The sequence below is a fragment of the Daucus carota genome, chromosome 4 (assembly GCF_001625215.2).
Source record: "Daucus carota subsp. sativus chromosome 4, DH1 v3.0, whole genome shotgun sequence".
In the NCBI taxonomy this organism is placed as follows: domain Eukaryota; kingdom Viridiplantae; phylum Streptophyta; class Magnoliopsida; order Apiales; family Apiaceae; genus Daucus; species Daucus carota.
The window spans coordinates 33,317,412-33,345,165 of NC_030384.2; the positions used below are offsets into that span (position 1 = coordinate 33,317,412).

General features: G+C 33.4%; 3 protein-coding genes and 2 long non-coding RNA genes across 13 annotated transcripts; 1 reads left to right on the forward strand and 4 right to left on the reverse strand.

The window, feature by feature from the left end:
- Positions 1–1,755: 1,755 nt before the first annotated feature.
- Positions 1,756–5,808, reverse strand: LOC108215775 (uncharacterized). 5 transcript variants are annotated; one of them, XR_010291497.1, is made up of 10 exons: positions 5,609–5,808; positions 5,383–5,525; positions 4,922–5,173; positions 4,544–4,632; positions 4,361–4,442; positions 4,114–4,246; positions 3,864–4,002; positions 2,836–3,006; positions 2,649–2,744; positions 1,756–2,421 (listed from the first exon to the last, which is right to left on the reverse strand). It is a non-coding gene; the product is annotated as an uncharacterized LOC108215775 (long non-coding RNA). The 5 variants fall into 5 exon arrangements; XR_010291499.1 differs by having other exon boundaries at positions 5,114–5,173; positions 5,609–5,807; XR_010291498.1 differs by having other exon boundaries at positions 5,104–5,173; positions 5,609–5,807.
- A 1,613-nt stretch (positions 5,809–7,421) lies between these two features.
- On the forward strand, positions 7,422–15,438 carry LOC135151923 (uncharacterized). Of its 2 annotated transcripts, none has more exons than XR_010290887.1 (5): positions 7,422–7,501; positions 9,515–10,431; positions 10,648–11,459; positions 11,651–11,730; positions 14,394–15,438. It is a non-coding gene; the product is annotated as an uncharacterized LOC135151923 (long non-coding RNA). The 2 variants fall into 2 exon arrangements; XR_010290888.1 differs by lacking the exon at positions 7,422–7,501 and adding an exon at positions 7,948–8,146 and having other exon boundaries at positions 10,092–10,431.
- On the reverse strand, positions 8,851–10,363 carry LOC108218226 (uncharacterized). 2 transcript variants are annotated; one of them, XM_017391136.2, is made up of 4 exons: positions 10,272–10,363; positions 9,541–9,889; positions 9,240–9,310; positions 8,851–9,151 (listed from the first exon to the last, which is right to left on the reverse strand). In XM_017391136.2, exons 2-4 carry the CDS (start codon positions 9,870–9,872, stop codon positions 9,138–9,140), a joined length of 417 nt encoding a protein of 138 aa, XP_017246625.1. In that variant the 5' UTR covers positions 9,873–9,889; positions 10,272–10,363; the 3' UTR covers positions 8,851–9,137. The 2 variants fall into 2 exon arrangements, with proteins under 2 accessions (XP_017246625.1, XP_017246626.1); XM_017391137.2 differs by lacking the exon at positions 8,851–9,151 and having other exon boundaries at positions 9,235–9,310.
- Positions 14,478–15,287, reverse strand: LOC108217837 (early nodulin-93). The gene is made up of 4 exons (XM_017390727.2): positions 15,126–15,287; positions 14,964–15,025; positions 14,795–14,870; positions 14,478–14,701 (listed from the first exon to the last, which is right to left on the reverse strand). Exons 1-4 carry the CDS (start codon positions 15,214–15,216, stop codon positions 14,601–14,603), a joined length of 330 nt encoding a protein of 109 aa, XP_017246216.1. The 5' UTR covers positions 15,217–15,287; the 3' UTR covers positions 14,478–14,600.
- Positions 15,439–18,281: 2,843 nt separating the features above from the next.
- LOC108215611 (uncharacterized) lies at positions 18,282–27,355 on the reverse strand. 3 transcript variants are annotated; one of them, XM_017388124.2, is made up of 10 exons: positions 27,207–27,355; positions 26,907–26,979; positions 26,568–26,682; positions 26,455–26,491; positions 26,249–26,318; positions 25,605–25,709; positions 22,728–22,878; positions 22,523–22,602; positions 18,685–18,778; positions 18,282–18,556 (listed from the first exon to the last, which is right to left on the reverse strand). In XM_017388124.2, the coding sequence occupies exons 2-10, from the start codon at positions 26,929–26,931 to the stop codon at positions 18,469–18,471; spliced, it is 765 nt and encodes a 254-aa protein (XP_017243613.1). In that variant the 5' UTR covers positions 26,932–26,979; positions 27,207–27,355; the 3' UTR covers positions 18,282–18,468. The 3 variants fall into 3 exon arrangements, with proteins under 3 accessions (XP_017243613.1, XP_063948429.1, XP_017243614.1); XM_064092359.1 differs by having other exon boundaries at positions 18,681–18,778; positions 27,207–27,346; XM_017388125.2 differs by having other exon boundaries at positions 26,907–26,957; positions 27,207–27,331.
- Between the last annotated feature and the right edge of the window lie 399 nt (positions 27,356–27,754).

Below are 27,754 nucleotides of genomic sequence, written 5' to 3' on the forward strand. Positions count from 1 at the left end.
CTTCCAGTGATTTAATAAGTTTATCTTTTTCTTACCGCAAAGAATTGGCCCCAAGCCCATAAGACTCCACCTTATTTCTTAAACTGTTTTTACTTTTTTGTCAACCTCATCGGTTCGATTTGTTGGTTACAGTCGCTACACGAATTCACAATTCAGTATCAGTTTTGTATTACATAAAACTATATCAAATGGTGTCATTGTGAATTTGAAATCTTTACTTGAAAAATACTCACCATTAGAAACACACTATTGGATACATCTGAGTTTGCATTTGATAATGTCGTACAAAGCTCGTTACTCGATGCGGAAAATTTACCTGAATTAAGAAAAAGACGGTATACAATTAAATTTTCCAGAGTTTTATGTTATGCCAAATAAATTAAGAGTTGTCCAAGAACTCTTAGATACATGAAGTATAGCTTAGTTTATTTTTTATGTTATGCCAAATAAATTAAGAGTTGTCCAAGAACTCTTACATACATGCTTTATAAAATGCAATTTATGAAACCCGGCTTCAGGAATTAGAAAAATGACAATCAATACACACAAAATATCACCATGTGTTTTTCTTCTTTTAATGCATTCTAATAATATTTACAACTTTTTAAAAGAAAACATTGTGTAAGAACCGATCATTAAAAATCATCTTCGCACACGGAAATTCTTAATGTTTCATCCAATTTTTATAAATTTCAACAGGTTATCGATGATGACAAAAAAATATATCACTAACATTATTAATTTTCGAACAGAAATTACTTCTTTTAGTAACATGTAAATAAATAATTTTCGAACATCAAAGGTATACAACTCAAAACATTGTGATCTTCACACACCAATGCAAATAGGATAACAAACCAATGCGAATAGGATAGAACGATGTACAATAAATACTATACTGAATTCTTGACGCCAAAATTCGAGAGAATATTAAATACTGTACTGAAATATAATAAATATTTTTTCAGGAGTAAAATTAAGGTCTCTTTAATTTTTCCATTTTATTTTTAAAAAATAAGCATATAGTTTTTCCCGTTAAATAACTCATTTCTACAAAATAAGTAATACTAAGAATTTTAAATACTTATTTATGAAAAAATATATTTAAATATGTATTTTTTTCAGAAATAGTTACTTATTTTTCTTATATAGGTTTTTTTTTGTCTTAACTCGATATTAAGTTAAAATTTCTTTGTTCATGTAGTAACCCTAGAAAATTCATTTCATTCTTATTAGTTTATATAATAAAAATTCTCATCAACACGAATAAGCTATCAAATTTATATATATTATTATATATTTAACATTTCATAAATTATTTTTAATAGAAAAATTATAAATCACTATTTTAGATATAGACTCTGCCATATTTGCCAAACATGCTCCAAGTCTCAATAAGTCTTATTATGCATAAGAAATTTATAAAATGAATAAATCAATTATTATATATATAAGAAAAATTGATTTTTCATATATAATTTTAAATATTTTTTCATTAAAAATCCAAATTGAGAAAAGAATATATAAAATGTGATAATCTAATTCTGAACATTATATTTTTTTTGGAAAGGATCTAATTTTAAACACTTTATATTAACATGAATTTTTTTATTGTCATACATTAAATAACACCGGTTGATATGCCAGTGCTCCGCCGCGATTAATTATAGTTGTAGATTAATTCTAATTTTTTAATTATAGCTGTCAAATAGATATATTTTACAACCTTTAACATGAGATGACTTGTAAAACAAATTAAAAACGGTGAAACATGAAGTAATATCATTACAGACATTGAAATGCAGAATCCAAATGCTGCTTCAGTTCAGAAGTTCAGAAAATCAGAAGATATAGTTTTATTCATGAGTGGAAACAGTCCAAACAAACCAACAAAAAACATCAAAGAAAAACTTATGCGGACCATCGCAAAGCCATTAAGAACTCCGTTGAAAAGAAAAACACAAAACACAACCAACACCCTCTTGTTCTGCTCAAACGACCTGATAAGTACTTTTGTGATGCTTGTGGTCAGCGTGTCAAGTTCTCTTACGCATGCGATGATTGTCAATTTGATGTGTGTCTGATTTGTGATTTTCAAGAAAAAGTGCTTCATCATCAAGGTCACCCTGAGCACCCACTCACATTGATGCCCAGGAAATTCTCTTTTACTTGTGATGCTTGTTATGAAAAAGCCGAAGACTATGTATGCACCACCTGAGACTTTTGCATCCACAAGGAATGTGCTCTTTCTCCATTCACTATCCCAGCTCCTGCTTTTCACCATCATCTTCTCCATCTTCTTCTTTTCTTCTTCTTGCTGATGCTCACCTTTTCTTCTTGCTGATGCCAAAGTCTCCAAGATGCGTGGATCAGTTTGAGTTTGATAATGTGTATACTTATATGTTGAAAGATCTTCTCATCCTATATCAAATAATAAAAGATAGGTTATGAAGGCAATGTATTTAGGATAATGTTTTGTATGATAGGATAATGTATTGTGATTTCTATTATGTATGTTAATACAAAATTATCTTACTACTTAACTATCTCAACTAAAACACATTAGACCCAAGAGGCAAATAGACAAAATACTTTTTGCTCATTCTGTTAAGAACTAAACTTAGTTGCCAGAGTTTTTGACAATCTACCTTAACCTCCAAGTTGATAACTGCAAGAGGCTTCATTCGTTCATCTTCCTGACTCGCCATGTCCCATGTCCTGGTTTTAAATCTGGGCAAAGTACCCTGTAAATGAATCAAGATGAGAGAATATTTAAACTTAGTGCATCAAGTACTTGTTTCTTGATAGAAATATTTTCAGAAGACAATAACTTACCCATTTTTACTGAATATCTTCCCGCCACTCACTGTGGAATTTTTGCAAAAGAAGTGTCAATAGCTTCTGCATTTCAGGCGAGACTTCGGCAGGAAACAACTTTCGAATCTCATCCTTATAAATATTCCCATAAACACATCACCTTATCGACATGCTCAAACAAACTAAAAGCTGAAATCATAAAAAGTTCAGACACCTCAGTCAAGTTAAACTGCAATCAAACTTAATTTCTGCTCATATTTTACAAAATTACAAATACCAATCAATCAAATTGGCATACATTTAATGTAACAACAATGACAACATGTAACAACATAAACTACAAAGAAATAGGAATAAAACTTCATAAAAGCACTTGATTCCAGCCTTAAACATATTTACCCTGCCAACCTTAAGAGCTCATTTCTTGCTTAAAGAAAAACTCGAATCATTTTTTAAGTTACCTTTCTATATAGAGAGCATGCTGAGATCAAAGTAGGTTTCTAATATATTAATATGATTTTAAAAGTCATTAACCTTGATTAATAGCTGCACTCTTTGCAATATGCAATACATATATTAGAATCATTAGCAACATATATTAAAATAGAATAAAATAGGTAATCAGGTTAATGACTTTTCTAATTATTCATAAAATAGGCATAGATAGAAATAACTTTCAACTTTTCTGGAACATGACTGATATATTAAAATAGAATAGACAAAGGCCAGAATATTAGAATCATTAGCAGCTAATCATAAGATACAACATCAGGGCATGGACAAAAGAAAAAGATGAACAAAATAGGGAAAAATGAGAATTACACAAAAAATGGTTCGAGGAAGCAAAAGCACTTTCAAAAAAACAACAGACATGCTCTCAGAGTCTCAGTACTGTTCCCGTCAACTAAAAATAGTGACAAAAGCAATCACAGGAATCTTATAGAATGTCAAAACTAATTCACAACACAAATGCCTAGACAAAGAGATCATGAATGTTTATACAATATATCAGAACTTGTATGACATGCAGAGAATATATAGTATACCTTTTTTCCGAAACTGGATAACTTGCTTGGCATTTCGCAGTACACTTGAATTTTCCTTCTACAGTATAAGCTTCTTCTCCGCAGCCAATGCAACTAAAAAACCACCATGCACTTGTCTCCTCCACAACCTTCACTTTCACTTTGCAGAGGAAAAATGCATGTCTCAAAATATTGGTGTAAATATGGATATATATAAGTTAGTAGTAAAAGAATAAAAAAGAAAGTTGCTATCAGAACCAAAAGGACTCACGTCAAGCATTTCAGTACTTGTCTTCTCGCTGAGTTCTTTGAGTGAAAGAGTTTTAATAGGCGTAGCCATAGTGGAAGAGTATGTGTGTGTTGACAGACTCCTTTCAGGAGCAACATAGCCATCAGAATATAGCCTGAATAATTCGTAGATAATTACACATAAAGCAGGATAAAGTATAAACATCATATGAATCTATTCGACATTACAACGACATAATAAACAAAAGCCAGTTTTCTGATATGTTAACCTTTGCCACATTGCAGCTACAATATCAGTGTCCAAGTTCATGTAAACCCTTGATGAAGGCAGTGTACTAATCTGGACAGAATCTGGTAGTATATTTCAAGAAGCCAAAACTGTTAGATCACATAAATTTAAATATGTACAGCTATAAAAATGTTTGGACTTGACAATATTAACCCGTACGCACTATTAAAAATCTTCAGTTTGGTGCTTGACAGTATAGCTAACTTCAACCCTGAATATTGCTAGAACCAGTGAGAAATTGTTGTCCATAGCCTGTTTGTGTGGAAGATCAAATAGAACAAAACTGAGTGAAAGCAGTAATAAATAAAAGATCAGAAGACAGTAATAAAAAAACACAATCATCATGGGTTGTTGATACGTTATTATAGATCCTATTAACCATTCTATTACGCCAAAATGCATCAAAAGCATTGCCAGATTTGTACTTGGCTCACCTAATACATAGATATATTTAAAGACTTAATAGACACTCTATTGATAACCATACTTTACTGTATTATAAATTTAAGCCAAATATAGGGTGCCAAGTGAGAAGTATTACCATCACTAAAATCCTGCATATCAAATTTAAAGAGCAAAAACCAACAAAAGCACGACCAGAATCCCGTAAAGGTTAAAATCAGATATTTGAAATTATCAGAAAAACGTCACCACAAAAAAAAAAAGATGAGAAGCAATAGGGAATAATAAGTAGAAGTGAAACTGGTAATCCAACAATGTTACTTTGACCGACCACTACTGCCTTCATTCCCTTAATGCTAATACCACTTCTTGACAAAAGTTCAAGACATCCCTGCCAAAGCAAAGAAATTGTGTAAATCGGGAAAGACAAAAAACGCATCTAGTTGTGGCCATGGCCTTTCTCCAATACACAAAATTAATTTATCTGTTTCTTTGCTGCTAATACAAACATTTAAATACAACTAATCTCTATAATCCCAATCAAACTCAAAGCTAAAGAAAAGTCGGTAAATAGAGAAATTTGCAGGCAAAGAAACCCACCTTGATCAATAATACCGCAGCAAAATCCGACTGAGAAGACTAACCAGTTCGAAAGCCAAGCAAGACCCGTCGACGTTATAGGCGTGGAATAAGGAATAGATTATGAGCAAAGTTGCAATTATCTGCTGACTGATAACAATATCCTAGGCAAGACGATGGAAAAATAAATGCAAAACAAAAGATATTACACACGATGAAGCACACATGGCGAAGATTGAGTACTTACCACCATCCATGGTATCTCTGCTGAGTTTCGTATCGAATTGAGAAAATAAAGAGCATAATTATCTGCTTGAGACTCACAGGCAACTCCATAACTGTAAAGCGGTGGAGGAAACGGCTCCTGAAATCATGGGCAGACATAACCAACCAAGAATTTTAAGAAAAAACTGATGGAGCGAGCGCCCGTATTATCATGGATCATGGAAAAACTGATGTACCTGTCGGGTAATATCCATGCTAAATGGGTCAACCCAAATAAGTGAAAAAAGACAATATTAGACATGAATAGTGGGCAGTTATGTTAGCAAGAATTTAGAATATATTGAATATTGATTGATTGATATTGATGATAAGATATCTTGTATGTATATAAATCATCCGATTAAATACAATGAAATTAAATTATATAATCCAACGATTATATGTACTGTTTTATAATATTAAATTATAGTAATGTTTTATAGTATGAATATTGAACATGCTCTAACAACTGCACGTACTTAATATTAAAATCATTTTATATAAAGAAAATTAGAATCATGCAATATTGAACATGTTCTAAAAGTTGCACATATTTATTTCTTATGAAAAAAATTAGAATCATTAGCGCTAAATTGTGATTATAAATGTAGTAATATTTGCTAGGGACTAATGCAAGTTGATTGGAGCATCCTGGTGGTTTTCATCTGGTTCTCGCATTAAATACATCCAAAATTCAGGAAGTTTTTCTGATATAGATAGAAATATAGACAATTTTTTGAAAAATTGAATGTTAGGAACCGTTTTTCATATCTATGGGATTTCTATTTTTCATTCTAATTATATTCGTTTGCCCATTCGAGACCTATAATATACTATTATATATTTATATATGATTATTTAATGCTTATGCATAAATTTCTAATCTTTTTTGCATGTGCTCAAAACGTAATGAAAATCTTGATTTATTTTAGATTTTATGATAATTGACTGTTGTTGCTATCTTTTGTGTTTCAATTTTCATATTTTCATATTGCAAAAATAATTATTTAATATAATTTGTAATTTACACAAAATGGTTGTCATTTTTAACGTCATTTGATTTTTACTCTTTTTCTATAAGCTGGTCAAAAGACTTATTTACTATGTCCCGCTTTATTTTAACTATTTTTCTTTAATGTTCCAAAAAAAATTAACCTTCCACTTATAAATAATATTACAATCACATATTAATGAAGTACATTTATTTAACATCTGTCAATTTTATTTATGTAATTTAAATTAGGTCAACGATTTATTTTTTCAAATGTGTTAGTCAAAAAAAGCCGTTCAAAGTTGGATGGAGAAATATTAAGAAATAGACGATGATATTTAAATATAATTTCGGTTATAATAATAAAAATTAGTTTAAACATGTTAAGTATCTGACCAGCTAAATTTTTTAATATTTAAATTTTATAATACAATAATCTTGAATATCATAGTTCTTATATCTAATATTACATATTACATTACGTATATAAAAGATTATTTTTAATTCTAATCTTTTAATATTTGAATTATGATAAATTTTAATAATTCATGTTCTTTCCATCCCAAATTTTTTTTGGTCTGTGCTTTAATAAATTTGTTTGACCAACAAAATGTTTGAGCTATTAATTTTATATAATTTAAAATATTAATAAAAAATTATCACAACATTTTTCTATATTATTAATTTAATTTTATATTAAATAATCCATCTAATTACCTAAACAAATATAAAACTATAAAAAATAAAATTGATTGACATCTCAGGTGCCCTCCCCCGCGATAATAAACATATGTTTCCGAGTAAACTCGTACCAAGTGATTCCAGAAAAAACTTGAATAAGGGATTTCAGCGGTCGCCACCAAGTTCCATTACCCCCGTAACCAGGTACCCAAATCGTGGTATATGCATTATTTTATATATTGTAAGTTTTTGCTTCTCCTTAGCTAACTGTTCATCTGTTGTTGCTTGATGTTTAATTTTACCATACACATGTCTAGTTTTTTGTGATCATAAGAACAAGAAAATAGTGTTAGTCTTGCAATAATACAGACCACTTCTGGGCCTCTGGCCTTCCTAGCAGTATAGTTTTGGACTTTATATATAGCTTTAGACAAGAATTGAGGCTATTAGAAAAAATTTATGCAACTAAATGAAGCTGGAAGTCTAGATATATAGATGTTTCCTCTGGTGTCTAGGGAGTTGCGATTGTGAATTTTTGATTTATCTTCTGAAGCTGTAACTCTTTTCCGCGATTATTTAATAATGTGTCAAGTGTCATGCAACATTAATGCTGGACATATGCGGATTTCTATAAATACAAGTAATAAGATGATGACATGCAATTGATCTAGCTTGGTTTAGTAGGGGATTGTGTTCATGAACTGAAAGACAGTGATAGAAGCAAGTGTCCAAGCATATCAATATACTATAGTAACGGCTAATTTTTGACTAATACATCGGAATGAATATTTGTATACTAAAATTGCTGTTAAAGAAGCAGCCAGCTGTACACCGGCAATATGCTATGGGGTAATGGAGACATGTAGTTTAAGTTGAACTTGTATACTTTCCTAACATAAAATAGCATATTATGAAAACAGGAAACAAGAATCTCTTAAAAGTTATGTGGCGTAGTTTAGAGAAGACATCATGTTTCTTTCATAGCACTTTAGACTAATAATTAGCAAACTTTTTAGATTCACATCATGGCCATAAAGCCAATGAAGGTAACGTAAATACGTCAACTAAACGTCTTAGATTGAGTTAATATTTACATCCTTTTCTTAAAAGTCAAAATCAGAGGTCTTCTGGGCAATAGTCCAATGGTGTTCCTTAAGGGTGATCTTTTTACTTATAAGTTGTAAGAATCGATTCATTTTAACCCGGTGTTGGCTCGTGTGCTCATAAAGCAGCGGATCTGGTTCTTATCTTTGCTATTGTTGGGAATTTTGATAGACATGATGCTAAAAGGAATTAAAATTATTGCTCCAAGACAAGGCTAAACTGGAAACTTGTATCTTTTTTATTTTTTCTAGTTATCCTGTAATAAGTTTTTTGAGATATGCTATAATGGTGGTCCACAGCTTTGTTATTGAATTGCTATGTAGTCTTTTGAAAGCTTTGATGACAGTCATATAAATCAGAAAGCACTAGAAAAAATTGGACCACACCACACAAGTAGAACTGAATCATAATTTTTCTTACACACTCTTTGTATGTTGTGTGTAAAGAAAAGGAATGCTGTTATAAATGTGCAAAAAGTTGAGGCATTTCATTAGCTTCATGTAGAATAAGATTGCACCATACAATACACTAGGAAACCCTTTTTAGGGGAGACATGGACATGATAGTGGAACTGAAACTGAAAACCGACTATGAACTTTTAAATTAACTGGCAAGGGACATGGGGAAAAAAGATAAGTTTTTTATTTTTTTTGTTTGGGGAGAGGGGGGGGGGGGGGGGGGGGGGGGGGGTCAGAAGTCGCTGCTTATAGTAGATATCTTTCGTAGTTCATTTTCTTCACACTGCACCACCTGAAAGAAAAGGTTATGAATGTTTAAGAAGATGAATATGTAATTCAGATTGTAAATAGATAGAGGATGAGTAATGTTGGATGCTAACCATATTCCTTTGGTGTTTTGCATTTATAACATTCCATCCTACTGGCATAATTGTGTACGCCACATCCATATCTGATCCAAGCACCAAATTGTTGATATTAGATGTTAAACTCATGTAGGATGATTACATATTTTCAGGATATCATAAAAAGTTGCAACTATAATAACTGTGTGTTATTGTTGTAATCATTTGAAGTCTGCATGACATAATTTTATGCATTTTCTGCAAAATCTAGAGAGAAATAACTATATGTTCTGCATTATTAAGCTATGCAGATTGATTTAGAAAACAATGATCCCACCTGTTGCAAATCCAGTCACCACATTTCCAACCAGGAGGAACGGTATTTTCACATGCATACCCTCCTGATGCCATTACGCCAGCACCATACCCGTAAAAATCTTCTTTTGAGGCAGCACATCTAAAGCAATTTGTTCTGCTAGCATAATTATGTGCTCCACAGTTCATGACATTGCAGTACCAGTCCCCAGCCAAGACTTCTTCCCTGTTGATCCCATAGGATGCCATATCAGCCTCACTGCCAAATTTAGGGAATCTACAACGATGGCATGAATCTCGTTTCTTGAAATTCAAATGCTGGCACGAGCCACACAACCAATCTCCGCTGCTCATTTCTTTTTCTTTATATACTGAAATAAAAATTATACAATTTAAGTTAGTTTATATTTACAGATATATAAGCTGATAAACATGAACTTTATTAATGAGAAATGCATATCGCAATTTATATGCTTAAAGTTAAGACAGAGCTGATTATTCTGTGTTAAACATATATTGTGTATAAATCCATATTGATTATTTCATGAAAGATTTTGGTTCAATGGCTGACAGATGCTAGGATAGAAACCTTCATCATGCATCATTCATTCAAGGAGATTCATTCAACAGACTTTGGAACACCTTCTTACTTCTTACTATGATAATAAGAGTAGAAAAGTTGATGTGGAAGCTACATTAAGCATAGAAGAATCATCTATACAAAGAAAACAAGCTTAAATGAAAAGGACTCACCTCAAGAACTTGAAAAATGGTTCAGAAGTAGTTGATAGTATGACTGGAACAAGCTGAACAGATATGCTATGGAATTGATGATTTTAATGGACGCTTGGAATGGTTTATATACTCGCTGAGACCTTAAGCATGGGGATAAAAGTGGACCCATTCATGTCATGTGAGTTGTGAATTGACTCCTTAGTATTGGATTCTAACATTAAAAATTTAAAATTTCTGAATGTTTTAGATAAACCTTCACTTCTATGCAGCCTTGTCTTACAGAGGTAGGCTGTGAAATTAAGGGTTTGTAAATGTGCAAAATAATTAAGTTGCATGCACAGAAACACATATCTAGTTTTTTCTGATAATGCCCCCTCTTTACATGATTCCTCAGGCATTATTTGAAAGGAAGTGAAGTATTATTCTCCTTTTTACTATATCCATTTGTGGAGGTGTTATGAGGGGCAAGTGTTATTTGAGTGTTTGGAAACAGGGATATATTACCTCCATTCTTCCTCACATGGATGGCCCCACTTATGTCAGGGTGACATGGATGCTTACATGGATTCAGAGTAACCTGCATACAGACTTTCTGATTACTTGTTTTTTATTGTTTTAGTTGACATGGTTCAAGTTGGAAGGCTAGGTTACTAATAAAGGTTCTCGCAAGGAATCAGTTCTTCGTGATGCACATCCATTGTCAAATTCTATTTTTCTTATCGGTTCATTATTTCTGCAGTAATCAAAAAATCATTTCAAGATTCATAATTAGTGGCTCCCTTTAGTATTTCATATCTTATTTACTTTTTGCCTGATGGGTAGACATATGCACAGTAAAATTCTTTTCTAGACCGAAGGTATTGTAACATTTGTATGACTTATATGCTAGTTATCCCTTAATGTAGTAAATTGGTATTTTAGTCTTTCGTATCATTCAATTGCAAACTATATGAGGAAATGACCTGGCCACTTAAAAAAAAAAGATATGTTATCTTCATCTTTACCAGCCTGTGTTTAAAACAATATATAATCTGTTGAGTTTACATGGTTCCTTTTAAGAGTCTCTTTTATTCACATGCAATTTCAAGTTCTACGAGCTTTAAAGGATTTATCTGACAATTTCAGGAGACTTTTGCAAAGGAGTATAAGTTGTTCCACATCTTCAGAGTTTGCCATGTCATTATTCTCCATCTAATATCAAATTAGGCATGTTTATTTTCCTTACAACTTGCATAGACATGCTTAAAATCACAAGAATTACACTATAATAATAGTATATTATCAAAAAAGCACAAGGCTTATGCCAATCACACATTATACTTGCGCCTAATATGTAACATGGTGCATGCATCTCTACTTTGATTTATTATAACTCTGGCAGCCTAAGCTTTATGCAGATGCTGGTGGCTATGATATTAATCCCTGGAAAAATTTCGCTTAGAATGGTCATCAACAAATGCATTCTGCAACTTTCAAGGTATATATTGTTTCTTCTTCTTTCTTTCAGATAGGCTGTGTAATTTTATGTTTTAAGTTTCTCTTTTTTTTTTTGCTGTTATGAAGAACTTTGATTCGGTGGATAAATCACTTAATTTATTTATGTAGATATGTGTGCCAATTCTAATTTTTAAAAGCTCCCTCTAAAATTACTGCATATGTAGTTCTCACTGTTCACACTGTCAGCTGGGAATTCATGGCACTAGCATACTTCCTAGCAAAAATGTAGAACCCTGTAAATTATACTGCACGATATGGGGTGTGTTTTAATTTATCCCTTCTCTTTTTGGCTAAAGTCTACACTATATACACATAGCGACATCGCAATGCATATTTCCAAAGCACATCAAAAGTATGTTCTAAATGTAAGATGTTGCATACCCATGTAGGACGCCTTTTTAGTTGTCAGTAGTCAAGTTAGTGTTAATAATGTATTAGGTATTTAATCAAAATTTTATGGAATATCTTTGCTCCAAAGATATTAGAAAGAAGTGGTCCCACCTTTAGTACTCTGTTTAAACTTCAGAACAAAAATCCTATAGCCGATAGGCTATGGCTTATTCCTTCTTCAGGTTAGTACTGGACCACAAAGTCTGAATTTTGCTCAAAGATAGGGCTATGTTTGGCGGCCAGGGTTGCTATTCGACTAGACTGGAACTCACACTTAAGTTTATATTTAGATAAGTCAATTTGTTAAATGGGCTGATTATTATACTTCTGGCTGATAATTGTTTACTAACCTAAGTGAGCTAAAACAATTATGATTAGTATAGGTGGAGAAGTGATATTTATATGCATCCAGGTTTAAGTCAGTACAATATCTTAAGGTGACAATAATTCTATTTGAATTTGATTTGCTGAAAAATCTAAGATGAACCTCAGTAAACAGACCTTAAACTTCCAGAGGCCCTATGACAAACATAGTAATATTTAACATAGGTTAGCTTGGTGGGCACCAAAGAAAACCATTAATAATGAAGTCTGCATTAGGAAACAACAACTCTCCTCAGAATATACTGAAAGCTGGAACAGTTTTGGACTTCCATTGACCGTTTGCTGGCTGGGGCCGCATTTTCTGATGTGTCAAGCATAGTATATTCCACATAAGCGCTTTGGTGTTGATCTATGATTTTCTGATGAGGAATCCTAATCATCAATATTGATATTTTTGAAGTTTTATTCCCATTTGAAGAAAACCTTAGGCAAAGCATTTCTCCAAGGCTCTTTATTCTGGACATGTGACTATTCTTAATGGGGGATAATTCTCCTCAATAATACTGATGAGAATCCACATCCTATCTGTGATGCGAAAAATAGCCGCTTCTTTTGATTTTGAATATTCTCTTTTCTGCGATGCCTGTTTTAGTGTTCTTCCTGTTAATGCTACAACTGTAAACATAAATTAACATTGTTGGACACTGATTTATAAACATTTCATCTCAGCTTTTCTATATAAATAGTTCTTTAATATTTCTCTTTAAATTGATAGTTTTTACAAATAATAAATCAGGAATTATTTAGTCCTTTTCTGGTATTTCAATATTGTATAAGTAAGGGAGGTGAAAATTAAGGAGCATAAGGAGCATCTTTAATGCGACTCAGCACTGGTTCTTTTGTTTCAGCCTAATTTGGTCAATAATCAGCGCTCTAACCAACTCAGCTACATGCCCTGAGGCTTTTTCAGCCTAGTTTTATGTAATATAAGTTGGTATCTGGCATCGTTAGAAAACTACATCTTTAGATGGCACCATTAGAAAAACGAGAACTTCTTCTTTAGATGGCACCAATAAGAAAAGGAACATATAGTACAAACTGTTCGTAGATATAATTCACAATAATGTTTTAATAAATTAATATAGAATATAAAACTAATTAAAAGGTATAATGATACAGATTATGCAGATCAGACCTTCTACAGGGAATATAATATTATTACCTGTCACGAAGGATGTTCAGAGCGTTGAGGAACTGGGGATATGTTGGAGAACATGTGTGACTAAAATAACTGTAACATCTGGGTCAATCTGTATGAACCAGGCTTTTCCTTCCTCTAATTATATACTTTGGACAATTTTTGAATGTAAGTTTAGATTGCTATATACTATTGGAGTCCTTAAGTTGGGCTTCCTGTAGTTTTGGTTGTATCGGTGTATCGAGTCATTAATTGTATTTTATTTCATATCAGTAATGTTCAAAAAATAGCTAATTGGCACCACGTCCCTCTAGTGATTATCAGAGCTTATCCTGTCGCCTATACTATTTATTTTCTCTTGGTGTTCTATCTGCTGTAAGGTTTATATGTGATGGTTTAATTGTTCTTGGCTGGTCCAAGATTATGACATTATCCCAATATTACAAGAATATCAGATACCCAATATTTATCTAGCAGGCGGAGATGGGTTGTTTCGGGAAGCTGAGACTCTTATTACAACTACAGAAATGATGCCAGATGGTGTTATCGTTGTGTAGGCTTATGTGTATTATCTTTGTTGATAAAACAGGGTTGTGAATCAAGATTAATATTTATATTTCAAGGGAAACATAGCCAACGCAACTGATTACTTTTTTGCAATGTGGTTTGGTTTCTGTAGATTTACGACTGACAATCGGTTACTAGTTCAGTTGCTTGTGTTCTTATTGCAGTTAGTTTGTATATGAAAAGTAGAAATCCAGCACATCTGGTTCAGATACACACAAAAAGGATATTTGCATCCCATGCTTGGTCTATACGGTAAAACATTCAAACTTCGTTTTATTGATGCTTGATTACACTAGTACAAGCTGTTTTTTTCTATTTACACGAGCTTGCTAATTTTTAGCATCATTGTCGAACAATGTAATTTCTTAATTTCATCCTTCAATGTCAGAACCCTGGCTCTGCTTGAAGGAGTTTTGCCTCGCTGTTGCCAGAACGGTCTTGTCTGCAACTATGAAATACGCAGCACCAGCCACTGCAATAACAAGAAATAGACAACATCACATTATTACCAGACGATGAAGACCAAATCACGAAAGGTAAAGTTTCTCTGTATATTTATATCAACCTGTGGAGATAATGAGAGCCTGAGCAGTGTGGTTAAGGTAGGTTCTCCCCCACGGCAGCATCCTGGCAGTCGCAACCTGCGTGTGTTTAAATGAAACCAGGTGTCAAATTTTAGTTTCCGTAGCTGGAAAAAAATGGATATAAGATTAAAATGTTCTTCGTTGCCTTACAGTAGGAATAGCGGTTGCAATAGTAGCAACCACAGCAGCTTTTGCACCAGCAACGACGCCTTCTGCACACACAAAGAGTAGCCATTTTTAGCAATGCTGTACAGAAAAATAACGCATATTTGTAATTATACAAAATGGTAAGCAAATGTGAGAAAACGTTACGATGAGAACAATGCTTGGCCATGGCTAGCCTCTGGTCCAAGGACACCATGTTGTTTCTTTCGAGAGGCGACTGAGCCATATCTTTAGCCATTGCAGATTGAAAGGAAATGTAGATAAGTTGAGTAACTAATGAATTGATGTTGGTTTGTATTGAGGAGTAATGAAGTTGCAGGGGGGGTACTTATAGTCCAGATGGTCAGTTTTAAAGGTGAAACAGTTTGAGATGTGGCCAAAATGTAGTTGATGGTTTCAGAAAATACTAACGTCTGAGGCACTTGTTTATTGTAGATTTCCTCTTGTTTTGGTCTGCTGATGATTTTTGCCTTCTGTTGCACCTTATTCATGCTCCTCATTTCAGGTAGATTTATAAGTTTATATATTACTCCCCTCGTCTCATTATCGGGGAAGATTTTTATAAAATACAGATTTCTAAAATATTTTTAAAGAAGAAATTCTGAATAAAAATTTAATATATAAATTTTAGTCATAAATAAAATTGTAGAACTATATTTTTTAAAAATCTTAAAATACGTGTCAAGGAATAAAAAAACTGTAGATTTCATTTGATTTCAGAAATCTCAGCTCGTTGATAGATTTAGTTTGACAAAGTTACTGATATTCTGTACAGGGCTGGTTTGTTTCGTAGAAGCACTTCTGACTTATGCTTGACCGATTTATGTAAATAAGTAGAAGCACATTTAAAAAGTTAAGAATGCCATCTTTTTTTTCTTTAAAAAAAAAGAATGTTATCTTTTCTCTCACAGTTTCTGCTTTCTTTCCAATCATTTTATTAACTTATTTACTTCTCACTCCTGCTTCATTTTTTCAGTTTAAAAAAGAAATCATTTCCATTAAGCTAACTCAAACGGAACAGTTACATCCCATGAACTGATTACACTAAAATACACGTATTTATTAAAATTTTATAAAAACATTAGTATAGGAGTGCACATGTGATGTACTATGATATATCTGTTGGGAACAGAAACCGCCTCTGAAATTCTTAAACCGTGGTCTGCATTGGATGAAGTAGCAGAAACTTTGCGACGCGTGTCCCAAAAAAGATGCATAACGCTTATGCATGGGCCGGGTGATCTGAATCTGGGCTCACGGTTTTATTTAACATTGGAGGGGGTAGCTACTAACCGCTGTTGCTAGCCAGTGGTAATTGGGTGGGTAGCAGCTGCTGGACCTACATTCGTTCATTATTTTAGCTGTTTTTTCAGTTTTTGTCTTTTACTGCATCACCGGGACGTATATTTATTTTAAATTTTGATACATGGCAGGCAGCAGAAACTATACTTTGACAGGATCGTTTACTTTTACGTTCATTATTTGCACTATTTTAGTATTTTTATAAAATATAATTTCATAATTTTTATTTTTATTTTATTTTGTTGAAATTTTTTTTAAACAGTCATACTTTTGTTTAGAGAAAAGAATTTTTAAAATATTATAAAATATTAATTTATAGAAGTTTTTTTTTTTTGAAACAAAGGTGTTAATTTTAATAATAAAAAGCCATACGGCATCTACACCAATGATCGAGTCGAACAAACAGTAATTTGCAATCGCATGTTCTCATAAAGAGACAGTTAAACGATATTTTGAAGAAAATGTATATACAAATACAAGTACCCGCTTCATGCATCCTCGTTGAATTACTGGTACCCTCTTCATCATGCCCTAACAGAGCTATCGTTTGAGCTATCGACCAAAATGGCGATTCCATACAAACTTTCATCATCAAATCAAGACCCCGCTTACAATTAAGAAGCGAAAAACAAAACTCTCACCAGGGAGAGAAAACAACCTTAGATCTGAGCAGAACCACAGAAACAAGAGAAATCGGACTGAAAATCCACCCGCTTTAAACAAAGAAGAAAGACAACGAAATCTCCGATGGTTTTAGATCTAAGAATTCTTCCGAGAATAGATCCGAAATAGAACCACAAAAACAAGAGAAATCAGACCGAAACTCACCCGCTTGGAAGAGAGACAGCGAAATCTCCGATGGTTTTAGATCTAAGTTTTTCGAGAAGATGTATTATTCAAAAACTAGAAAGAAAAACAAAGCAATCAAGTGATTTGGGGCTTTCCACCGGTGAAAACCGATGGAAGCCCCAGGCGGCTACGACAAGAGAGGGGCTAGAGAGAATTAGGGTTAGGAGAGCTTTCGAGAGATGAGACTTAATTTATAGAAGTTTTAAAATGCATATCAAAAAATAATGTAAAAATCCCGGAAAAGGGAGCAGGTGGTTCGTAGTTGGGTTTAAAAGTTGATCATTCGTGTAGCTAAACGAAGTGTTTATTGGCTATTTGGCTTAACTAGACAAACTTTTATTGTTTATTCACATACTCTTTTCAAAAAATAGTAATTTTCTAATAAACAAGACAAGCCAATCGAGGTTATTGATGAACATTTAAACATATAAAACTCTCTAATAAACTCAGTGTCAAAATAAATTTTGATAAATATTATTAACATTTTGGTTGTATAACAAAAGATGTCCAAAATCAGTTGAGCCACCATTTAAACTTCTTTCTGTGATATAAGTTAATAGGGGCCCATAAATACTGATTTTTTCTCAATTATTGCCTTGAGATTATTGGACAGTATGATAGATAATACTTCAACGTAAAACTTTGAAAAAATTATGAATAGTTTAGACTAAAAATAGATGACTAACTGGACAGTAGGATAGATAATACTTCACTCGAGTCTGCATTAAATATTGCTAGTGTAATTACAGCGATGATTGGAATTCAAGGATAAGTGATCATGAAAAACAAAAAACAAAGGGTGCCGCAGATGGTAAATATCAACTCTTTTCGTTCCGTCATTCAGAAAACAAGAGTAAATAGTGACGAAAGTGGAGAATCACCACTTAAAAGTTGTATGACAAGGTCCTGATGGAACCGAAAGGGGAAAATGCACACGAGTTAACACGACAAAGAATGAGCAAGGGCGAAAATTTTAAGTTATAAGGATTCCAGTACTGCAGTAATAAAATGAAATGAGGATGGCTAGTTCAAAGGTCTACATCACCAGCAAGTTGGGTGGGAGGGTTTGGGTTAAGTGGTAAGGAGGGACTCTACGAAATAATCCCCAAGTCCTCCCGTGATTCATTAATATCTTCATACGTACACAATACCTAGCAGCAGCGAACTTATGTACTATGCATTTATGCACCAAAAGGTACCAAACAAACAGATCTCATCCAAAATACTACAAATGAGTTCACAACCAAAGGCAAAGTTGAACCACACTTTAGCAAATTGTATACATTACTTGCCATTTTATCATTTCAATACTAGATGTCCTCCTTAAGTCCATGCTGAATTATGACTGCGGCCCCTCAAGACTTAATTTTGAAGATAACCATGCACCCACATCATTTAACTCTTCTGGCAGTGTATAGTGGCCAAGTCTGCAATCCAAAAACAGAAGGAAACTTCATTTTCAATATATCTAAAAGTAGAGAAAGTCATCGCTGACAATAATTTACTCCGGGTTGGTTAAGTTTGCCTGATAGACAATGATATATAGATTACATACGCAGTGTAGGCTTTGAACGTGCAATCTTGAAAGCCACATGAACTCAGTTTCTGCGAGGACTTCTCACCAAAATTAAAACGAACAACATCATCACCTGCACCAAGTCCATACACATTATTGGTGAATTTTATAACCAGATCAGAATATCATATAAAATGCGACACAGTAAGGTGTGTGTTGATAGTAAACCATAAGCTGTGCGTTGGCAATAAACCATAAGATGTGCGTTTAGCTCATTGCATCTTAAACTTATGTGTGCGTGTGTGTGCAACACAAAAGAAAAATGCCTAGTTATAGTAGATATTATGAAATCATACAAAATTATATTTGATTTGAAATCATAACGGGCACCAAAATAACTCCCAAAAGACACATGGCACGTTTTAATTAGTGAAATGAATGTGTATACCATAGTTACATAGGTCGAGGTTCGATTCGAAACGGGGGACGAAATCGGGTACGCGAAACATTAGTTTCAGTGAATCCGGTACGACGGAACATTTGGGTACGATGGAACGTACGGGTACGATGGGTTATTTTGAAAAAAAATAATTATATGTTTAAAATATTTTTATGATAAATATACAGTTTAATCAATAATTTACACATTAATTAATATATTTTTAAAATTATATTAAATAAAATTGTTTTGAAATAAAATCGTTTTTAAATTATTATGTGCTTTATGAAGTGATTGGGCCCAAAAATGGGCTAGTTCATCAAACTCCATGTATTTGAAACAGCAAGTTAATTCGTTTAAAACTTTATTGGGCTTAATGATTTAAGGCCCAAACCTGTATATTTTAGTATCCTTTTATGTTGGTGGCCGCGTGCGTAACATATACACACAAATATCCACGCAGCGTGGCTTTTCTTCTTCACTCCTTTTCTTCTTCTTTTCCGCGTACAATCACATCAGACGAAAAGCCAGTATCATCTGAATCATAGATCCATTTATTCTCAACAAGAACTATGGTGCATACATCAAATCTGATGTTTTTCTTTTTAAAAGACTTGGTCGCCGGAGTTCGCCGGAATTGACGAACCGGATGCGAATTATGGCGACTTGGGTCGGAAACGAACCGTGTTTTGGGTCGAACGAACTTGTACGGGATACGTGGCAGCGTACCCGTTTCCTTGTAACTATGGTGTATACACCCATTATATTTTATAAGGGGGGAGTAACCAACATAGTTGCACGATTCGTGGGTCGCCCTATGGATCCGCGTACCAGATCGGACGTTCCCGAATGCGGGTCGACATCAACCCAGTTCCTTGCGGTTCGCGCTCCAGTTCGGCAAATCCGGAGAACCACTTCAACTCCGACGAATTGGTAAAATCGAAAGAAAGGAGGAAAAATAGACGAGAAGACAGGCTGACAGCAGATATGCATCTTTATACAAAGTGAAGAAGAAGTGAAGAAGACAAGAAGATGAAGTGAAGAAGACGACGACTTTTGAGTTTTGTTTCCGTACTCTGTGGTCTGTTGTCTGTAGTGTGTACGGGGTTCTGTGCCTACCTTGCTTGAGTAATGACCAAAGTTATATTTTATTATAATAAATTAGAATAAAAACTGGGCACTTCTAGTTCGGTTAGTTCTAAAAATCCCGATTTAACCAATTAATCCCACAAGATGATCGACCGATTCAATTTTTGAAATTCGATTATTTCTTATAAAATTTTTCAATCAAAGTATATATAATAAATTATTAAAATTGAATATTATATTTTTTAAAATATGACCAATCATAAAATTTATGATATAATAAATATATTTGTTATTAGATAAATAATATAATAATAACTAAATATTAAAAATAATATTTCGATTTCAAAGAAAAAATTAATATTTTAATATTTAAATACAACCGCGCACATCATAAATTTATATTTTCAAATTTAATATTTCAAACAAATTTAAATTTTTAAATTTAAAATTTAATACAAATTTAAATTTTCAAATTTTCCACAAATTTTTTTGGTCTTATTTCAAACTTTATGTATAAAATATTATTTAAAAATAATTAAAATTGGGATCCTCATTTCGACCCGCGAACCCGATTCACGACTCAACGTACCCGATTCACACAAACTGACGTTCCACGTAACAGTATTCGTACCACGCTCCGGATCGAACCAAGATCCATGCAACTATGGTAACCAATAACAACTTAACACATCACTTTTTGGGATATTTTTTTGGGACCTATTGTATTTCCCTTCTTTGATACTTATGTCTTTAACTATTAGTAGAGAATAATATATGTCACGCCATGATTTCCAAATTTGGTCGACGGAATCCGTTCCTTAGATCTAATTATTGATATATATTTTAACTGCTAGTTGGTTTTATTTTGTTGATTTTAAATTGAAAAATTAATTCGCTTTCTATGTGGTTTGGTGACTTTGGTCCAAACTTGCCCCCGTACGTAAGTACAGTAGTAAACTCGTGCACTTGTGGTACTTTTGTTATTTTTCAAAGTTTTTTCTCAATTATGCAACCACAACACTTATAGCTTAACTATGCACTATGAATTATCATAGAATAATTACCTTAAAGCTTAAGGCACAGAAACCCAATACCAATACTTTGGGAGTGATATAGAGTTATCGTATAGGTCAAGTATCCGGTTAAAAGCATCACACAATCACCAGTCATTGATACTATATTATATTAAGTCTGAACTAAGGATATACTAAAGATCTGTTGGTACATTTAATCGTCGCTATGGTCTTTCTATAGTACGGATTATTTATCTTATATATACTTTAATATCAATAATATATACCTTTCAATTAAAAAACTATTAATTACACGGTAATATGTATAATATAATACAATATATGATAGTATTAATTATTTATCCATAATTGTATATTATACTACTAGTAAATTATACTCTACCTAACCGGCAATTAGAAAGTCTAACAATATTACTGAATACTTACCACATATGATTAGTTACATGTCGGAGAGATATGATAAAGGGTTTTCCTAATAGGGCATGAATTCAGTTCTTGTATTTATGCACAATGAAGAAACTTGAAAACTCACAAGTATAACAGGTGTGTGTTTAGTGTTTACTGCCTCTAGACCTTTGGCCAGGAAGATATTGTGATACAGCGGTGAAAAGCCATATGATTGTATTTACTTGTGTTCAGAGTAGGAAAGATAACCATCTTTAGCTAAATTTAAAACATAAAACAAACACACACACACACATATTACTAAGCAGCTAACTCCCAAGAATATCACTATATAAAGTGGGGTTATATATCAAATCAGCTACCAATTGGAACGAGATATCTCAAGTAGATCACTCATTTTAACGGGTCTCATTTAAAACCCTAAAATCAAAATTACATATCGTGTCGTTAACTCTAGTTTGATAAATAATTGAAAAACATTAAAAATATTCACTCTATTTTAACAAGGATTATCAGTAAAAACATAGTGAGAGTGGGATACTGAGAATAATAGATCTCATCACTCTACTTTAATATCAGAGCCATCGCTAACCATTGCCGTCAAGACGTATTTTCAAAATACCTATATCGACGGCTGTAGCAAGTGATTTGGTAATAAACCAATTTGACGTTTTCCGTCTATTATTTAAACCGGAATTAGCAGCACGATATAAAACTTAATTTTAGTGTTTTAAATGAGACCTCGTTAGAATGGGTGGTCTGGTCTACTTGACATATTTGATTATAACAGGTGGCTGGTTTGATATAAAACCCATTTGAAATGGGAGATCAAATGGCTCTATGCCTTGTGCAGATCATTCTTAAAAATAAATGCAGCCGATACTGAGCACTTGAGAGATGTTGGTAATACCTCTACCATGACAGAGCAAAATAGGCAAGGATGTAGCACGCTGTGCAGCCTCATCCCCTTCTACTTTGTTACTCAGGCTCCTACATTAATATAGACAACACACTAGATAATATGCACCATGGTTAAGGCCAAAAATAGAAGTTTTCAATATATTACATCCCCTGAAATTTTAATAGGGATTAGGGAATGATGAAAGAATCCTCACTTTGAACAAGGCAGCCAGCCACTAAGTCCAACAACTACACTTATATTGGCAGGGTACGGGTCCCCATTCCCAAATTTTCCATGTACAAAACAAGTTGCAGAGTAAAGGGCAGATGCTGCACCCATACTGAAGCCTCCAACGCCCAGTTTGACTGCAGAATGAATAGAGAATTAGTGAGAAGCTGCAGTCATATAAATATCCTCCTTGTATATGTAGAGTAATCTGACTTATAGGTATGAATTTAATATAATCGACAGCCAGTCAAGTTAAGATCCCGCTCTCTATGACACTACAGCAACGTCATCGGCGCTATTACAACAGGTTTAGGAAAATAGAATACACATGATCTTTCATGGAGAACATTTTACAACTCCAACTCCTATTTTAAAAGATTTTGGGAAGCCCATACTTGCACAGAAAGACAGACAATGAATTCACAATAGTGAATATACAGTAGTATTCTTGGATGTAGTGGTAGAACTGAAATTGATCAATGTATCAGCCCTTTGAGCAAAATGCGGAAAAAGTTCCATAAGTAGAGTAAATATATATTTGAATTAAATAACTCGTAAAGGAAATACACATTGAGCAGCCAGTTAATGTCTGCATAAGACCATTAACAAAATAAAAAATAAAAAAAAGCAAGCTAGTTAAAACATAAATGAAAGAACAAGATCTGTAATGTCCCAACATAACCCTAAGCAATAAGCTACCACAAAAACAAATTGAACACAACTACACAAGTTATATAATGCACTTATAGTAGCATTAAAATTTATCTTGCCTAAAAAAACCACACTTCCTTTGTTACATAATACTTTATACAAATTCAAAAACATCAATCACATAAACTAAGATAGGCTACTGTGCATACCTATATTACTTACAAAGTCATTGGTGCACGCTTAATACTTGTCTCAAAATTAGGCTACCTAAGTTTACCTTACTAGTACGCACATAATATACAAGCACACTAAGCATATGTTACAACTTAATCCGACTCGGTGGTGGAGGGCGGGGCTTACTAGTGCCAGGTGTAGTTGTAGTTCTCTTACAAATAGTGACGTGAAGTATGGGTTTTCTCGGGGGGAATTCGGGACCGCAGGTGATCTTAGAAATACCTAACCCAACTCACACAAGAACTCTCTCCCCTCTTGAATTCCGTCAGGGGTGTCGTTGAGTCTCTCGTGGAGCATTAACAACTCATGTTGTCGATCCTCACCTAGGAAGCATGAGTGCGGGTACGGGGGTGCGCGGTACGGGGATACGGGAATTCGGCAAATCTAAAATTATGGGGATTCGGGTGCGGAGGGATTCGGCAAATATTAATGTATTAAAAATATATTTTATAAATGTATTTGAAGAGTTATGTACATATTTAAACCAAATAATTGAATAAATAAGTTCAATATCCTTAACAATATACAATATAATTATTTAATAACATAATTATCACATTATAAGGTAGTTAAGTGATAGAGTATTCAACTAATCACAGAATTAATCATATGAAAAGAATCCCCAAGAATCCCCAAGTATCGAAGAATCCCCAAGAATCGAGTGCGCGGTGCGGCGGGTGAGTGAAGTATCCCTGCTTTCTAGATCCTCACTCGTTTGGGAATTAAAACCTACAATGTCACTCATAAGCTCAGCTATAAATTTGTTTTGCCTCCTTTAAAAACATTTTTGTGCCTCCGGGATTTGAATCTTGTCGTAGAGAACTCTAGCTACATTCTGGCTACACTTATTCTTTTCATACCACCGATTCCGATCTACTCGATTAACTCGACTGCTGTTGATGATATATACGTACTGGTATACTCTTAGCAGAGAGGGGTGGGGAATGAGCTCCAGGACCACTGCTAATGCTCTGGATCTCAGGAGAATGGTACGAACAGCCAAAAAGTCACTAGAGGTCTCTACCGCAAGCTTCAAATCACAAAGGCAAAAAATGTGGTAATGTTGAAGGTAACGAAGGAATATAAGCTCAACATATGAGTGACCTTGAAGGTTTTAAAGCCCAAACGAGTGAGGATCCACGACGTGAGTTCCTAATGCTTCATGACAGATTCAATAGCAACCCTGCCCGTGCCCGAATTGAAGAAGGGAGAGATTTGTCAGAGATTTCGAGATCACCCTCAATCATGAATCCTCCCTATTAGAACCCCATAGGTCACCCATACTCCGCGTCGTCACTGCTTGTAAGAGAACTACCCCTGGCAATGGTAGACCTCACCCTCTAACACCGGGTCAGATTAACTAATGATGTATAGCTAGTATGCTTGTAATTTATGTGTGTACTACTTATCAGATAAATTTTGGTAATCGGAGATTAGTGTGCACCAGTGACTTTGTAACATAGGTATGCACCAATAGGCTATCTTAGTTTATGCAATTGATGTTTTTAGATCTGTATAAATTACCACGCAACAAAGAAATTGCGGTTTTATCTATGTAAGGTATGGTTTGATGTAACTATGAAAGCATTTATAATCGTGTAGTTGTGTTTAACTTGTTTTTGTGGTAGCACATGCATTGATTCGGATTCTTGTGACCCGGATTGGGCATTACAAGATCTAAAAAATGTTAAAAGTGTTAACAATGTCAAGACGAATATCTAAAACAAAAATAATCAGAGAGTATTGTTACTACTAATATTCCATATATGAAGATGCTATCAAACAATGAAATCCATACGTTAATATGCCCTAATCTAACTGGCTAGTAAAAAATATATAATTCTTTCCAGGTTGAATTAGTCATCAGAACTTCCAACAACGGATTGTTTCAGAATACAAAGCAATTATGTGTCACATACCAATACATTTCTAGTATATATTTAACAGCTCATTTTTTGAATTGTAATAAAAATCTTACTGCCAGGGGGTTCTGCAGACAACAAACTTGCAACATATGTTGCTGTAGCATCCAACCCTTCTAGATCTTCATTAGCATCTTCTGAGAGGTCGCTCACATCACACCCTAAAAGAACAATATGTACAGCAAGGGCAGAGTTAGAAACAATAAAACATTGCACATGCAACAGCATAAACCCCTGCATAAAATCATTAAAAAGTCGTGCTGTGAATTTGCAAAAAAAAATGCTGTTAATATATTCAGGTTATATAGCTGCAGTGATCGCTTTAACATTTCATTCATAGTCACGTCAACTACTACAAGCACTAATATCTCTTTAACATATTAAATTCGGTAAATTGTGGCAGACTTCTATATCAACATTAGTTCAACTTGACTAAAAAAAGATCAAGCGCCCATCCCACTTGTCATTACCTTGGTATCATTGAAAGCGCCTGTATATCCTAACAAACTTAAACTAAATGGCTGGCTGTTGGGAAAAGGTTTTACATGTTTAGTAACTACATCTGATAGTCACCTATTGACAAAAAATCCAAATTTGGAAATTGGAAAGAAATTACCTATTAAGAAGGCAACAAAGTAAATGACTTAGTTTAACCAAAATCTGCCTAATTCACAACCATGAGTACAAAGGAGTGACTTACAAGCGGTTGAAGGAAAACCACCAAATAAGGTAATTGGTTGGGAAGGGGCAGTTGGGCAGATCCACTTAATCTGCAGAATAATCATCAAGCAAACGCAGACTGTTTATCAAATAAATGGCGCACAAAAAAATTGTTTGTGTGTATAAACATGAAAAATGCAATCAAAATTTGAATGTGATTGCATATAATAAATGCACTATCCTTACATTTGGAAGAGGAAGTGTGTCCAAGAGCTCAGCCCAGCTAAAACCAAAAGCAGCATAAATGAGGAAACATAAGAACAGAATTTATAAGGAAGCTGTAGTGACAAATACATTACCTCGAACCTTCATCGCCAAGGCCATGTAGCCAGACTATAGTGGCCTGATGTCTACCTTTTGGTCCAACCACATGTGTTTTCCCATACTGAAATGCTCTTCTAGCATTTTTAGCACCTATTATGCATTATAAACGTAACAACCACATTCAACAGTAGAATAAAATGACAGAGATACGAATAAATCCCCTAAATGTTTCGGTCAATCATATACAACTTAGGAATATTATCAACAAACTTGAGATCATAATATACTATTTTTAACAAATTCCTATCAACCTAACTATATAGCCATAAACAGAAAAATCATGACACAAGTAACTCGCGGAACGGATAACTAACCGGAACCAGTAGAAGATCCACTCATAATTATACTAGTGAAGACACCGCAAGCTGCAATGATCAAGAAAACCACCTGAAAATTAAACCCCTAACTGAATTAAATATCTACATATGGTCTAAGCGAAAGCAATTACAAATTAAACCTAGCTCAGAAATGCTTATCACTAAACTTAGTAATTATTGATTAATTATAAACACAAACAAGATTAACATCGCCGGTGGAAACATTGAACTAAAGCAACAGGAAATTTACTATTAATGAACATTAATTACGAGATTGGGTAGGGTTTGAGCACTTACAGACAAGGGATGTCGGAGACGCCGATCGTCCACCTCTCTCTCTTTCGTCAAATCTATATTTTTTATTTGTGCGTTCGTCAAAATACTAGTATAAGTTTATCTTTCCGTTGAGAATTCTTTTAATTTCTGGAAGAATCTGTCCTCCATCCCGACTCCAACAATAGTCTTGTTTCTTTTTTTAGTCGATCAATTTTTATTTTAGATAAATATTAATTCTTGTATATAGATTAAATTAACAATTATATTTTCAAAATGAAAAATTTTACATTTTATTAATACGTTTTTTTCTATTTTTAATTATATAATATATATAATTATTGGTCAAGATATGATTAATTATATAATTTTTTAATATTAAAAATGAATTAAATAATGTTTATCTATTACTTATAAATAAAGAATGAAAATGAGAGGAGGATCATAATTTTGTAGGAAATGTTTTAATCATCTAAAATCTTACACTGAGATTTAATAAATTATGGGAATATTTATAAAAATATCATTTTTTTATAAATTATTTATAAAAATACTGGGAAGTTGATTTTTTT

Bases quoted from the DNA above. Each gene is read 5' to 3' on its own strand.
- LOC108218226 (XM_017391136.2), bottom strand. From the start codon at position 9,872: ATGAGCAGCGGAGATTGGTTGTGTGGCTCGTGCCAGCATTTGAATTTC. The intron at 9,311-9,540 runs GTGGGATCATTG...TGCTTGGATCAG, and splicing joins GGTGACTGGATTTGCAACAG to ATATGGATGTGGCGTACACA.
- LOC108217837 (XM_017390727.2), bottom strand. From the start codon at position 15,216: ATGGCTAAAGATATGGCTCAGTCGCCTCTCGAAAGAAACAACATGGTG. The intron at 15,026-15,125 runs GTAACGTTTTCT...TTGTGTGTGCAG, and splicing joins GGCCAAGCATTGTTCTCATC to AAGGCGTCGTTGCTGGTGCA. The intron at 14,702-14,794 runs GTTGATATAAAT...TTGTTATTGCAG, and splicing joins GGCTCTCATTATCTCCACAG to TGGCTGGTGCTGCGTATTTC.
- LOC108215611 (XM_017388124.2), bottom strand. From the start codon at position 26,931: ATGAGTGGATCTTCTACTGGTTCCG. The intron at 26,492-26,567 runs GTAATGTATTTG...TTTTGGTTTTAG, and splicing joins CTTGGCGATGAAGGTTCGAG to CTGGGCTGAGCTCTTGGACA. The intron at 22,879-25,604 runs GTAAGATTTTTA...TTCATTCTGCAG, and splicing joins GTCTGCAGAACCCCCTGGCA to TCAAACTGGGCGTTGGAGGC.